The sequence below is a fragment of the Panthera pardus genome, unplaced genomic scaffold, assembly GCF_024362965.1.
Source record: "Panthera pardus isolate Hobbes unplaced genomic scaffold, ASM2436296v1 HiC_scaffold_27, whole genome shotgun sequence".
NCBI lineage: Eukaryota > Metazoa > Chordata > Mammalia > Carnivora > Felidae > Panthera > Panthera pardus.
Window position 1 is genome coordinate 111,089,196 of NW_026526843.1, and position 13,778 is coordinate 111,102,973.

Here is a 13,778-nt window from a genome sequence, read left to right on the forward strand (position 1 = left end):
GTTTACCAATTCCTCGGGCACCTGCGCAATGGGTGGGGAACGGGACGTTGCTAGGGAGACAGCCGAGGGGAGGGGCTTTGGTTACCCTTGCGCTACCGGCAGTGCCCGCCTCCCAGCGCCAGTATCTGAGTGTTCGAATTCATTTGCCCGCTAAAGCTGCTGGGATTGCGACCCCCGCCCTAAACCCCAGGCACGAGCCTCCAACTCTGAGAAGTGTTCCTGCGGCTGCGCAGGGGCGCCGGCGCGCCTGTGCGCTTTCTTCCAGCGCTGGAGAAGCTTCGTGGAGAGGGCTCGGCGGGGTGAAGCCGCTAGGCGCTTGGCCTCCCTACTGCCATTGGTTGGTTATTTGAAAATTTTGTTTTTTTAAATGTAATTCTGTCCCTCCTACCCCCGCCACAGACGTTGACTCTATCCTAGGTGTGCAAGTCATTGTTGAAATTCGAAGGTGGACAGGGGGCGGGGTCTTAGTTTTGGAGGTTTGGTACAAACAAGGGAAAAGTTATTTTAGGAAGTTGTTACCTCGTGGATAGGTGATACAGACCCTGGAGCCGGATTTACTGGGGTTGAATCCCAGCCCCAACACTTAGTTGCTTCAAGGCTTGGGGCGAGTTAAGTAATGGCCCTGTGCTTGCGCTTTCGCATCTGTAAAATGGGCACAGTGTGGGGAGTACATGAGTTTGAGTAAGCAAAGCACTTAGAACACTATCTGGCACGTAAACTTGCTATGTAATAAAGGATACGTGACATTATTTAGTGGCATATTATATGTAGATTGAGGCTGCCCATCTTCAGAAGGAGGCACAGTCTGAGGCACCTGGGTGGCTCAGTTGGTTAAGGGTCTGACTCTTGATTTCTGCTCTCATAGCAGAAATAGTCTCATAGTTCCTTAGTTCGGGCTCTGTGCTGTTAGCACAGATTCTCTCCTTGCCCTTCCCCTCCCCTGCTCGCTCTCTTGCTCTCTCTCAAGATAAACCTTAAAAAAAAAAAAACACAAAAAGGCACAGTCTGAGTAACTGTCAGAAGCAAAGCAGGTGAGTATTTTAAAGTAAAGCCATAAATCTTTTCTTGGCTCACAGAGGAGCTACAAGTATAGTATATATTGGAATTGTATTCTTTCAAATACAAAACGAGATTAGAGGGATGTCTGGCTGGCTCAGCCAGTAGAGTGTGAGACTATTGATCTCGGGCTTGTGAGTTGGAGCCTAGCAGCCCCAAGTGTAGAGATTTAAAAAATCTAGGGGCACCTGGGTGGCTCAGTTGGTTAAGCATTGGACTCTTGATTTCAACTCAGGTCATGATCTCACCAACCGTGAGATCGAGCCCACTCATTGGGCTCTGTGCTGACAGTGTGGAGCCTGCTAGGGATTCTCTCTGCCCCTCCCCTGCTCGCTCACTCTCAAATAAACTTAAATAAAAAATAAAATTTAAAAATCTAAAAGACCAAAACATGATTAGAGCCCATTATACAGTATTTATTATTATTATTATTACTATTTTGCTCCTACTTTTGCTATAGCAGTTCCCTTCCTTTATGTCCAGTTTGAATAAAACACTTGGAGTTTGTGAACCCCCAAGAATACAATTACATAATCCAAGGGAAACCGGTTGTTTAATTGCAGTCACGTTTATTTGCAGTTTCTATACACACTTTCTAGGTAATCAAACTTTTCTGGTACATTTTTTTGAGAGGGGTTCACAATGAAACTGTCACCATTTTTACTAAAAATAAATACAAGACTTAAAGTGTTGCACAGCTCTAAAATATACAAAGGCTTGAATTGAATGTAAACGTTGAAAACATCTTACAAAAGAAACCATTTCTGCAACAATTTAAAAAGTTCATATTTACAAATATTACAAAAATACAAAATGGATGCAAGTCCATAAACCATTGTCTTTTTGGCCAGCATGAACTGGTTCTAGTACCAAAATAGTTACACTGTAACCTTCTTTATAGTTTTAAATCTTTGTCGTCATCTAGTTCTCTAAGTCGGCCGTCACTGCAGCAAATCGACTCACTCACTGACCTTTGGCAAGAGCAAACCGTGTGTTTTGTTTGCAACAACTAGTCCATGTCCTCTACTTAGCCAAAAAAAAAAAAAAAAAAAGGAAAAAATTTCCCCCACACAACATAGACATGTTGTATAAACATAAAAGAACAAAAAATTAGCATCAGTGCAAATAACAGAAGAAAAGTTTGGATTGATGTTTTTCACGATACCTAATGTGTGTACCCTGCTTCAAAACGGCAGTGATGTTGAAGACAGCCCTCTAATTCTTGGTTTTATATGCTATGTAATAAAGCCATGTAGAATATTCCAGATTACTAAGGAATTTCTTACTATTTTTTTTTTTAAACTCAGTTTGTTGCTCAATACTCTTTCCACAGTGAATTTAAAATCCATCATCATTTGGGTTTTTTTTTAATCTATGAAATATAAAATAGAGAAACTCTGCTATAGATTTTTAGAGTAAACAAAATAAGTAAAACTATATTATAAGGGTTAGTTCTGTGATCATTACATATAGAAGGAATCTTATTGCCTCACAATTCAAGTCAGTATGTATTTTTAAAAATATATGGTACCATTACTTAAATTGATGTCAATAATAAAAAGGTGACATTTATTAAAGCCAATTCATGTGTTTCCTATCCAAGATTTAGAATCACTTTTAAAGCCCACATACCTTTCTTTACGCTTAAAAAACCCCTGACTACACAAAAGCCATACTGCAAACGAACTGCTTTTATGAAAATTACAAAAGATCACCTACTGTGACTGGAAATGACGGTTTCTTATCGCATTTGTCTAAAAACATTATTTTTTAAAATTTTGCCAAGTGTACTTTTCAAAGCATGAGAAAAAGTTATTCATGTTCCCATGTGGTGTCAAACCATGCTGGTTTTCTTGATTAATGGGTTCCAATGACAAGTGATGGTCCATTTTTTCAAACCCCCAAACATTTTTCTTTTAGTAAAAAGTATAACACTTTGTAAATGTTCAAATGTACCCTTTCCCAGGTAGCTTATCTATCCCAGCACAAACACCCACACCCACACACACATACGTTCTCCCTCCTCTACCCCGCCACCCCCCAGCACCCATTTTACACACAAGGATGACAAGAAATTAAGAGATACTATTTGATAGTGAAAACAAATAGTAGAAGAAGCCAGACATTTTTTTCTTTACAAACAAACAAAAAGCCAACAGCAATCAGATTCTCTAATTTTCAATCTGTAACATCTTAGAAAGTGTTTCTATTGAAAGACAGCATCTTCTTAGACCAGGCTTTCTCCTTCATATTGTATGAATTAAACCAAAGCCACAAACCCCCTTTCACACATCCTACTTTCCCAAATACCACTTGCATAAACTTAAAGCCAGCTGCTTATCAATTTTTCCGTAACTCTGGTCTGTTCTATCATTCTAATTACATTCTATTCATTTATAGGCCATATCCCTTCTTAGTTCTCTCTACATTCTACCTTGTCCCAATCAAAACATATTCTAAGTACATAGCTGCTTATATTTCTGACAAAGCATTTCAAACATTAGTATCATTTCATGTTAAAATCAGAGGTGTAAGAACCATTTGCAGATTTCAACTTGTAACTACTTTTTTTTCAGCTTTAAGACAAGAAAATTCAAGTAATTTCAAGTAATTCAGCTTGTTTCCCTGCCTTCATTTTATCAGAGCACTCGCCCTGACATTTCCTTTCCCACCCACCACCCCTCCCCTTTCGCCATCAAGCAGATACAGTAAAATCAGACAAAAACTCATTTGTATGTAGTGTTGTGAACCAGAGCTGTTCCCCATTCCCAGTTTAACAGCGAATATAAATAATGCATATACACATACCTATTTCCCAACTATATTGTTCACAGTGTCATTTCTGTTACTTTTTAGGTAGCGTGAATCTCATCAGCACAGAGAGAAAGCTTCACTGAAAACTCATTGCAGGTACTTACTGATAAGTCAATAGCTCTGTGGCATGCTTATGTTTTATTTTTGTTAGTTAAAGAAACTGGAGCTAATTGCTACACTGTTTAAGGAGTTTATAGTCATTAGATTATGACTGTTTATGCCCCCAGTAGCCTAATATAAAACATAACCTAAAATTAAGTATTGTTTCCCCTATTCATTCTCTTTAAAGCAATCCATTGAAAAACTAAAAGTCTAAAAGACACTGTCAGATGCTGTTCTTCGGGGCTTTGTGTTGAGAATGGTTCTTCTCATTGATTAAAAAAAAAAATCAAAAGCATGCTTTCCATTCTGTCCAAATTACCACATGGTAAATCATAGCCATGTGTTACTATTTGCTTGTTTGGTGCTGCAATTTGTCACAAAAATGGTTAGGTCTGAATTCATTACTTTAAATTAATCACGTTTCAGTATATGACCTCAAGATTTCCTTTATTTCACCAGTTTAAAATTCATAACTGAGGTTTATCACTCAGAAAATCATATTGGTGGACATTTAAATATGGTATTTGATATGAAAATGGTATTCACAGAATACAATTATTACAGTTTATTTCTTGTGTTTTTTAAACAGTTGGTGTGTAGTAGATAATTGGCCACATGTCCACTCGTCATTGATAAATCTATTTACACATTTTTATCAAAAATATGGTATTTACATGTGTGTAGTTCTTTCTTCTAAATTTTGCTGTAGTTCATTTTAATGTAAAAAAATACCAAACCTCCAGAGTAATTTCATCTTCTTAAGAATTATGACAGTGAGGGCTTTGTTTTTTGAATAGGCAGCTCTGGGAAAACTTTTTCTAGGTTTCATGAAAAGCGGACATCTTCAAATTCTGTATTATAAAAGGAATGAGATTGGGTAAATCAAACTATACTAAAGAAAAATATGAAAGACGGTGCAGCCACTTAAAAACATGGAAAATAATCAAGAAAGACCAAACCAGCTTCCATTTCCCCAGCGAATGTTCAGGAATTCGTTGGGAAGCAGCAATGGTGCCCGATGGTGCCCCGTGGTGCGCCGACACCCCCCCCCCCCTCCCGCCCCCCAGTCCTCCGCACCGGTCCTGCGTCCTCTTAGGACCAAGGGCTCTGGCCTCTGCTAGCCAGCCTGGCCCGGGCCACCTAGGTGGAGCTCTGGGAGGACCGGTCGTCGTGGGGACTCCCGTCAGAATTTTCTGTCTCCCCCTCGGAGATGGCCTGCATGGGCGCGTTGTAGAGCCTGCAGCGGACGCTGTAGCGGCTGCTGCTGGCCGCGGGGGGCGCTCGGGAGCGCCCGACCCTTGCGGATGCTGAGGTGGCAAAGTTCTTGGAGGAGAAGCCTTCTGCGTTCACTCTTGGGGAGCATGGAGACAGCGGGGACAACACCTCGGCTCCAGGGGCCCCCTGATGGGCCTCATGGGCGCTCTGCGGGGACTCCGCCGGGAGCTCCCCCGGGGGTTTGGGCAGGATGGGGCTCTTCAGGATCTCAGTAGCAGACATGCGGTAACTGGAATCCGAGCGGCTTCCTTTCTTGAGCAGCAGCAGCTTAAACTCTTCGTTCGATGTGTTGGACTTTTTGGCGTTTCGGTAGATGAGGCCGGGAGACCTCTGGCTGTTTGGCGTGGTCACGCTGCTGTTGGGCGAAGTGACAGAACCGGCTCCGGCGCTGCCGCTGCCAAGAGCAGCTCTCGATTTGCTTCGAGCAGACATATCCCCAGAATCTTTTCTTCCAAGGACTTTCCTCTTGGACCTTTTGAGAAAAGGAAAAATCTCAGTCCGTGTGGCTTTGTACGAAACTAAAATCATTAAGGCATATTCGTGCCCCTCCTTGAAGAGCGCCTCGGTGCACCCAAGCTGACGGGGTAGTAAGCGTCAGGGGAGTGGACATGAGGACGGAGATGTGGTCCCTGCCCCGATAGCACTCACAGCCTGAGGGAGACTTTCCGATAGCCAGTGGACGTGAACTGGTTCTAGAAATGACCATTTCACATAATGACTAGGGGATGTAGAGGAGGACCTATTGGGATGTTTTGCTCGAGTGTAAGAAAATACTGCTGCCTGACTTCCGGTTAGAGGGTAGGCAGTGAAGGACTCTGGCTTTCTCTTGTTAAATCTGTCTCTTCACCACAGATAAAATGATCAGAGGTCTGGGGTTGGTTTCCAGGGAAATACCAGGAGAGCCAAGCGGGTGGAGGTGTGGATGGGACAGGATTAGCTAGAGGTTGATGGTTGACAGGCTTGGGTGATGGGTGTGAGTGGGGTGGAGGAGATGAATCACACCATTCTGTCTCCTTTTTACATTTTCTGTACAAAGAAATTTCTTACGTGACTTTTTAAATAAATCAATCCGGTTTGGGCTGTAAATACAATTTTCCATAGCTGCTTGGTAACATCAGCACTGTATAAGTCAGTAAGCCAACTTTCTGTGCACAGCTGAAAACCTAGACCACCTCTGGAGCTCTACAAACTCTCACAAAAATGAGGTTATTCCTCTCACTGTGCTGTACATAAATAATTAAACCCTACACAAATGCAAATCTTAAGATTACCAAGCTCAGAAAGTCTACCAAACCTAGGCATCCATCATCATATTATTTCTCTTGATAATAGTGTAAATTTAGCGAATCTTCAGCACGATTCAGTTCACTGATAAATAGTGGCAACATGCTCTTTCGCCAGCCTAAAAATCCATAGGATAGAGAAAATGTCAACTTTACAGTTGGAGACCAGCCTCATTTTGGTTCGCCCAAACCTTCCTGGTTGTTATGTTGCACATGCCAGTGTCTAGCACTGCCAGCAGGGGAGGGGTTTCAAACTAACACTTGTTTGTAGCATCTACCGTATTCTAGATGCTAAAACGTTATCTTAGCGTCAAAACTGAACATGCGAGCTATAGGTATCTCCACCAACAGTAAGGAATAGGTAGAGAGGTTTTAACTGACAAGACTGGTCAGGAAGTAGCGGCGCTTAGACTCCATTCTAGATGCTTTTGACTCCGCTACTTACATTCTGTCCACTATTCCAGATACTAACATTTGGTCCTGTGGGGTAAGAACTCGGCTCTTTAACTTATATAGCATTTTATTAACTGGTCCTAAGATAAAGTGGGGAAGGGAAATATAATTGGAGCTTAGCCTACACATGGAGCAAAGAAAACATAAACTGATGATTCTTCACTCTCTGAGTGGAAAGGTGTGCCTGCTAAAGGAATAGCCACACAGAAGGCATTTCTGACTGACTCCTTTAAAAAAAGTTGAAGAGTGATGCTCCTTCTTTATGAGAAAACCACATCAACGGAAAACTCAAGTTCCCTTAAAAACTAGAATTCCAGGGGAAATGATGGTAAGCTGCTTGCGAAAAAACTTGCTTCAAAAAATACAATTTCATAAGGTACAAGAGACAGTCCCCGAGTTTTGTCCTTTGGGAGTCCCATCTAGGTCACGGAGGCCTAGTGGAAGACGGCGGTCGTGGTTGTGAAAGGAGTAGGCACATCAGGATTGGATAGCTCAGTCTGATGTGGGATCGCTTTCCAAGCACTAGTTCCTGCTCTGTCCATCGGTCACAAGTTGTAAGGAGTATATATTCTTGTACACATGGCTCTTGATCGCAGGTGGCAGGTGAGAGAATGTGAATGGGTAACATGGATGCAACAGTGTCTTAGAAAAACAGCCCAGAGGACATTCTCTGTTCGTGGGATTTGGAGCACTAATTTTAGAGAAGGCCAGTGTTATTAAAGACATTTAAGTTTTAGGAAGGTAGGGAAAAAAGGGAGCAGTGATTAGTTCTGATCTATGAAATGGGCAAGTTTATACACTCTCTTGTCTCCAACTTGGGTTCTGTCTAGTGAATCAACTTGCATTGGTCTCTGCTAGTGTAGGATTACAGCTGTGAGCATATTTTTTTTTTTTTGGCTCAAGAAATTATTTTCAGTCCAAGATGACAGTAGCGTTTGAGCTTTCACTCTAAGTTACTTAACCATAAATTGTTTTCAAATGAGAACTTGTTCTAGAATGTCTTTCCTATGGAAAAAACATCTCCCTTCAGCAGTTCTTATGAAAGTCTCTCAGTTGAGGTCAAGCTATATATAAAGGCTTGCATTGTCCCGCACAAATGTCAATCTGTCACTTTGACTTGGAAAAACAATTTTTCTTTGCTTTTTTGCTGAATGTGTCACAAGTACACAAAGCTTTCCCATATTTGCATTTCATGAGATGCACTATGAAAAGGAAAACTTTCGGTATTGTTGCCTCACCTGTGAAAAAAGGAAAACTTTTGGTATTGTTGCCTCACCTGTGAATGACTGCAAATAAATCCTCAGTTGTACGAGGTTTGTTTGGAGACACGAACACACCTTCTGCTTCAGCCTGAGAGTCTTCACTGAGTGGCGAAATCATAGAGTCATCACTCGGTGACGATTCTTAAATTAAGAAAAAAAAACCCGCATCTTTAGGAGGAAGGTACCAGGCATGCTGCTGTGTTTCAGTGACTTGTGGAATAAATGAACAACAGTTACCTTACTGCTGTTTTTAAAAAGATGTCTGTCACAGCTCAGTCCCTCAATAACAAAAACTTTTTATCTCAATTGTTGTAATAAGTAAAAAAAAAAAAAAAAAAAAAAAAAAGTGGAGGGAAACCAACCCCCAGGGTGGTGCTATGTCACAGGGAACATAAGAAAGGAAAAACTTAAGGAAGTGCCACGAGACACCTTTCCATTGTGACAAAGGTATCAACGACTGACCTTTCAGTGAAACCTCCTCCATACTTCCTTGGGTCTCCTCTGCTCCGCTGTTATCAGAGGCACTTTTGGCTGAAATACCTGAAGCGATATTTTCCTGCTCGGAACGTTTTTCAGGGCATGGATTTGCAGTTGATACCTCTGCTTCGTAGCTGATATTCCCAGGCACTTGGTCATGGTGGCGGCTCGTCCCCAGTTGCTGCTTAAGTTGATTGTTTATGTCTGTGGGTCTGGTTGGTGCGTCCGACTGAGAAGTGAGCACATCTGCAGACTCCAGGCGAGCAGCTTCCTCTCCACCTGCAGAGGATGCCTTCTGCGCCTGTGCCGGGGCTTCATCTGCACCAGCTCCATATTGGAGTGTTTTACCATCCACATCACTTAGGCGGGCGACAGAGACCCTCTGAAATCCTTCTGTGGGAAAGTCACAAGTTTTACTTGGTGTGTTTTCTGGAATGGGCTCACTCTCCATAGGTATTGGGTCTCTTGTGACACTTGACTCTAGAAGATTGCTACCAGCTGAGGTAACTGTTTCTGGGTCACAATGATTCTTTACATCAAAAGTACGTTTTTTCTCTAGCTGTAGTTTATCCGGTCCCATCTCAAGTGCAGAGGAGTCTAAAAAGGACAGTATGGTGTCTTCGGTGGAGTACTGACGTGATACTGATTTCTTAGCCATATGTGGCTTCATCTTGCCTGGCGACAGGGCAGCCATTGCGAGAGCATTGTCCTCTAAGTGGGGGAGATCTGTATTGTTGCCTTCTTTCTGTTTAGCTTCTTCAGACTTACTGATGGACCTAAGGTTCACAGATTTCAGGACTGTCGGTGTAATTGCAAGGGATGGTGGAGGATTGGACTTGAGTGTTTCTCCTACTGGGTTCTGCTTATTATGACTAAACACATGCAGTGGGTGACGGTGGTGGAATGGTTTATTCAAGACACTATGAAGAGCACTTAGGTCAAGATGGGTGGGAGGTATAATTGGAAGTTCAAGGTCTTTACTCAGTGACAGAGCTCCATCTTTTAAAGAGGGTTGCTGTAGTGAGGATTTCCTTTCTGGGACTTTCGGTTTTCTTTTGCTACCTCCAGGAGACAGTGGACCGGAAAAGAAAGCTGTAGGGAAAGAGGAGGTTGGTGTTTCAGACTGGCTCGAGTAGCCACTTGATGGGGATGCCAAGCCGGCCAGCTTTTCTGGTGAAGCCAGTTTAAACTCATTGTCAACAGAAGGAAGGGATGGGGTGGTGGCTCTTGATTCTGACTGGGATGTTTGGGACTCAGAGCTCTCTGGAGATTTGATGCATTCGATAACTGTGGTACCCGTAGCAGTGCTTGAATTAGATAAAGATCTGTAAGGATCGTTTGTTTTCAAGTCATTTAGAAGCCAGAGATCTGCATAATGAGTTGAGTCAGCACCTTCATCTTTGAATGGTGGAATATCTGAAGTGTCTAACTGAGGTTCCTTAATACCATGTTCACTCTGATTCATCCAAGAAGATTCCTGCTTGGCGGGAAGGTTGGCATTTTCCATTCGAGAAGGCGTGTTGGAGAAATCAAGAGGCAGCTTCATTTCCCTGGAACTGTGAGGCAGGAGCTGGCCAGTGTTCATCTTTGGTTCTTTCTTCTCAGAAACGTCTGCATTTCCATCGGACTTCCTCAGTGATGAGCTCCGTTTAGGTGGGGTCGGCTTTGCCTTTGGTTTCCTGAAAGAGATGCTTGGTCTTCCCTGCCTCCTGTGGTCTAAGTAGTCCTGCCAGGCACAGTCCGGGAGAGTAGGAGGAACCCCCATGCCCTGGCCATTCTCTGGGCCCGGGGCTGCATAGTGACAGACATAACTCTTGTTACCTTTGAGGCCACAGTCAAAGTGCATGGAAGTGTAGTATCCTTCTGTGTCCACTGAAAAGTGAGAGCTAGTGTCTGCTTTGTCTGATGGAGACTTTTCCAGAAAGCTGTCGTAGGTGGCCATGCTTGTGAAGCTCGGGCAGCCCAGGCTGTCTGCCTTGGGGCGTTCAGGACTAAAATCCTGGCGGCAGGAGGCATCGTGATGGTGATGCAGGTAGTTCCACTCACTGTCACTTGTGTTGCTGTTGTTGGGGTCATCCAGCAGGTCGGCCACCGTGGAGGTAAAGGAGTTTGCCCGGTGGCCTCTCACTTTATCCAGGTGGTCGTTGTACTGCTCGGTCACGAAGACAGTGGCATCCTCATTAGCATGAGGGGCCGTGTTTAGGGACAACTCCGAGTCACAGTGTGAAGAGCCAGTGAGGGGAGGAGAAGCTGCAGGAGGAATCGTCTCTGAGGTCTGTGAGGGGCATGTGGAGCTGCTCCCACTCCAGTTGCCGCTGGATGACTGGTGCTCGTCCTTCTGGTCCATGTGGCTGCTGAGGAGGACGCCAGCCGTGGAGATGCAGTGGATGGGGCTCCCAAAGGTGTCCGAGTTGGAGGAGATGTCACAGCTGCCAGAATCGGCAGCCATTCGGGATAGACGCGACCTCCCTCTCTCATTTAACTTGTGCTGGGGGCTGTGAAGATGTTGAGAGCAAGCCAGGCCCAGAGCAGGCTGGCGTTCCTGTGCACTCGGGCTGCTGGGGGCGTCACTGCAATCATTAGTGTTTCTTTCTCGGTCACTCACGAAAGACTCCCCCTCTTCATATGCTGAGGGTTTAGCACCACCTTTGGGCTCAGCATCCCCACCTCTGTTGCCCTCCCGGGGAAGGCTCCGAGATCTTGTGCGGCTGCTCACTGCTGTAGTAAACATGGCGTCGCCTTTGTCTGCCAACGCGGAGATGTTGCCGGCAGAATGAGAAAGGGAAGCTGCGATGCTCTGACCCCTTTGAGCTCTGATTCTCCTTCTGGATGGAGCAGCAATCAGAATATCTTCGGTTTGGCACTCCGAGTCCCTGGTTCCAGACCTCCTGTTGACAGTGCTGGAAGGGTCTGGATGTGTGTGCACGATCACATTCCTCTCCCTGGCCACAGGGGATTCATCAGAATCTAGGGTACATGGACAGCACAGTGAGATATTGTATACCTCAGCAGGCTAACACACATTCTGAGAGATGCCCACAAATCTGGGTGCGGCATGCTGGATCTTTCTCTTTGAGAAAAAACAAGCAGCACGTAAAATTAGGAGAAAGTTAAAAGGCTTTGGGGAATCTGCCCATTTGCCTCTCTGTGTCTCTGTCCCTCTCCCTCTCCCTCTCTACACACACACACATTTTCTTAGTGTATACTAAGAGAACATGTTCTTAGATCTTTTGTGAATTCTCTCTCTTCACTGTCAAATTATTTGCCCCAGTAAGTGATGACTATTTTTTTTTTAAACTAAAGTTAAACTAAAGTGCATTTAGTCTTCTTGGCCACTATTCTTTTTTATTTTGTAATATATACTCAACAAAGTAAAACTCTTATAACTCATTATATGTAATAATAGAGATGCTACCCTAATAATAATAATAGCAACAACAATAATAAAATGTAGGAAGAGATTCCTAAATACATGGAACAGAAAAAAAAGAAAAAAAAGTCATAAAGCGTAACATGTTATCAGTATTCAATATTTAATTGAATATGCTTGAAATTTACCTTTTTAAAATAGTTAATGCCATAAAAGTATATCTCTCTTCAAATAAAGGTATAATTTTTTAAAAATAATTTTTCGCAGAATCTTGTTAGTTTTTATTCATTATTTCCATCTTAATAAAACTTTTAAAAAATTACCAAAATATTACATTTCAGCCGTAAGACCTGAACATATATACCTAAATCCATAAGGTTAAAATCTTCATGGTCAAGGACAGAGATTCAAAAAGTAATACCACCAGCTTGCTGAACACAAAACAAGTACACACCATTTCAAAGCCTCTACAAGTTACCACACTATTTTTAAGGAAGCTGATTAAAAGGCCGGCTTCCATTTCCCCTCCTTATAATCGCACCCAACAGAATGTTAACCATTAACAGTTTTATACCACACCTATTTCTTGTTGGACTCTTCTGGGGATACCCGAGATGGTTTTCCTCCTCCTCAGTTTTCGTCTCCGCTGTAGTACGGATTGTGAATGAACAAGAGAGCAGCGTATACTAGCCTCTCTGTCAAAACCAACTCCTGCAACCCACAAATAGGTCTCATTAGCCTTTAGAAATGGCAAACAAATTTTCATTTGCTTGGAACACAGTGATATTTATTGATTGGAAGTAAAGGAAGAGTTTGGATTAAGCCCGTGAATAAATATAAGGGAGCCCTTATTCAGCTCTTATTTAAATTACTCTGCGGTACATTAAGCTTTACTTCTAAATGCGGCTCTGCACAACAGCTTGCACTGCCAAGAGCAACAAGCAAAGAAGGAGAATCAAAAGAAAGAGGAGAGAAAAATAACATCAAAGAATCACTCTCACACAGAAACAGCTCCTTAAGGACTCACAACCTTTAGTTACTATTTACTGGGCTCTCTGATGCTGTCTTTGCAGAGTAGATCCAGAGCTAAGATGCTAACCCAAATTAGTTCAGCTAACATTTCCTGACCCATCTCTTCACTAAAAGCATCTTTGTGAGGTATCTTTTCCCTCTCTACCCACTACACTGCAACCCTACACACACACACACACACACACACACACACACACGCATGCACGCACGCACACACACACACGCACGCACACACACACACGCACACTCTTTCTGTGACGAGAAAGTAGCCTAAAGATTTGTTTTTAAATTCTCATGTAACTCTTTCTACTTTCTTCTACTGACCCAGTTGGACACTTTTTGGTTTGGTACCAGGGTCTTATCAATATAAGAGGAAAGTACAAGGCAGTCCTCAGTTCTGTCCTTGAGTGGGTCTGCCTTCTCCATCAGGTGGAAATGAAGCTGGGAGTCCCAGTCTTTACAGTGAGTCTCTGTTTGCTTTTATAAATACAGGGGCCAGACCTTGATGCCTATCTGTTTCTCTTTCCATAATCACATCATTGCTACGCTACAGGCAGTCTTATCAAATCTAGAATGGTGAAGGAGGTGGTGAGGAACTCAAACTCCTGTCTGGCATAGGCATGCGCCATGGATTTGTCAGCGTGAGCTTTGCCT

At 43.1% G+C, this 13,778-nt stretch overlaps 1 protein-coding gene and 1 pseudogene across 4 annotated transcripts in view; one reads left to right on the forward strand and one right to left on the reverse strand.

Annotated features, from left to right (window-relative positions):
• Positions 1-162: 162 nt before the first annotated feature.
• LOC109248349 (calcineurin B homologous protein 1-like) overlaps positions 163-13,778 on the forward strand; it is a 31,600-nt pseudogene continuing 17,984 nt past the window's right edge.
• The window catches only part of NHS (NHS actin remodeling regulator), a 341,053-nt gene continuing 328,880 nt past the window's right edge, over positions 1,606-13,778 (reverse strand). For all 4 annotated transcript variants that reach the window (XM_019418009.2, XM_019418008.2, XM_019418010.2 and 1 more), the window contains 4 exons: positions 12,672-12,803; positions 8,708-11,689; positions 8,260-8,386; positions 1,606-5,719 (listed from right to left, as the gene is read on the reverse strand). In XM_019418009.2, the coding sequence (XP_019273554.1) occupies positions 5,113-5,719; positions 8,260-8,386; positions 8,708-11,689; positions 12,672-12,803 (3,848 nt within the window). In that variant the 3' untranslated portion in view covers positions 1,606-5,112. The remainder of the gene's footprint in view (positions 5,720-8,259; positions 8,387-8,707; positions 11,690-12,671; positions 12,804-13,778) is intronic.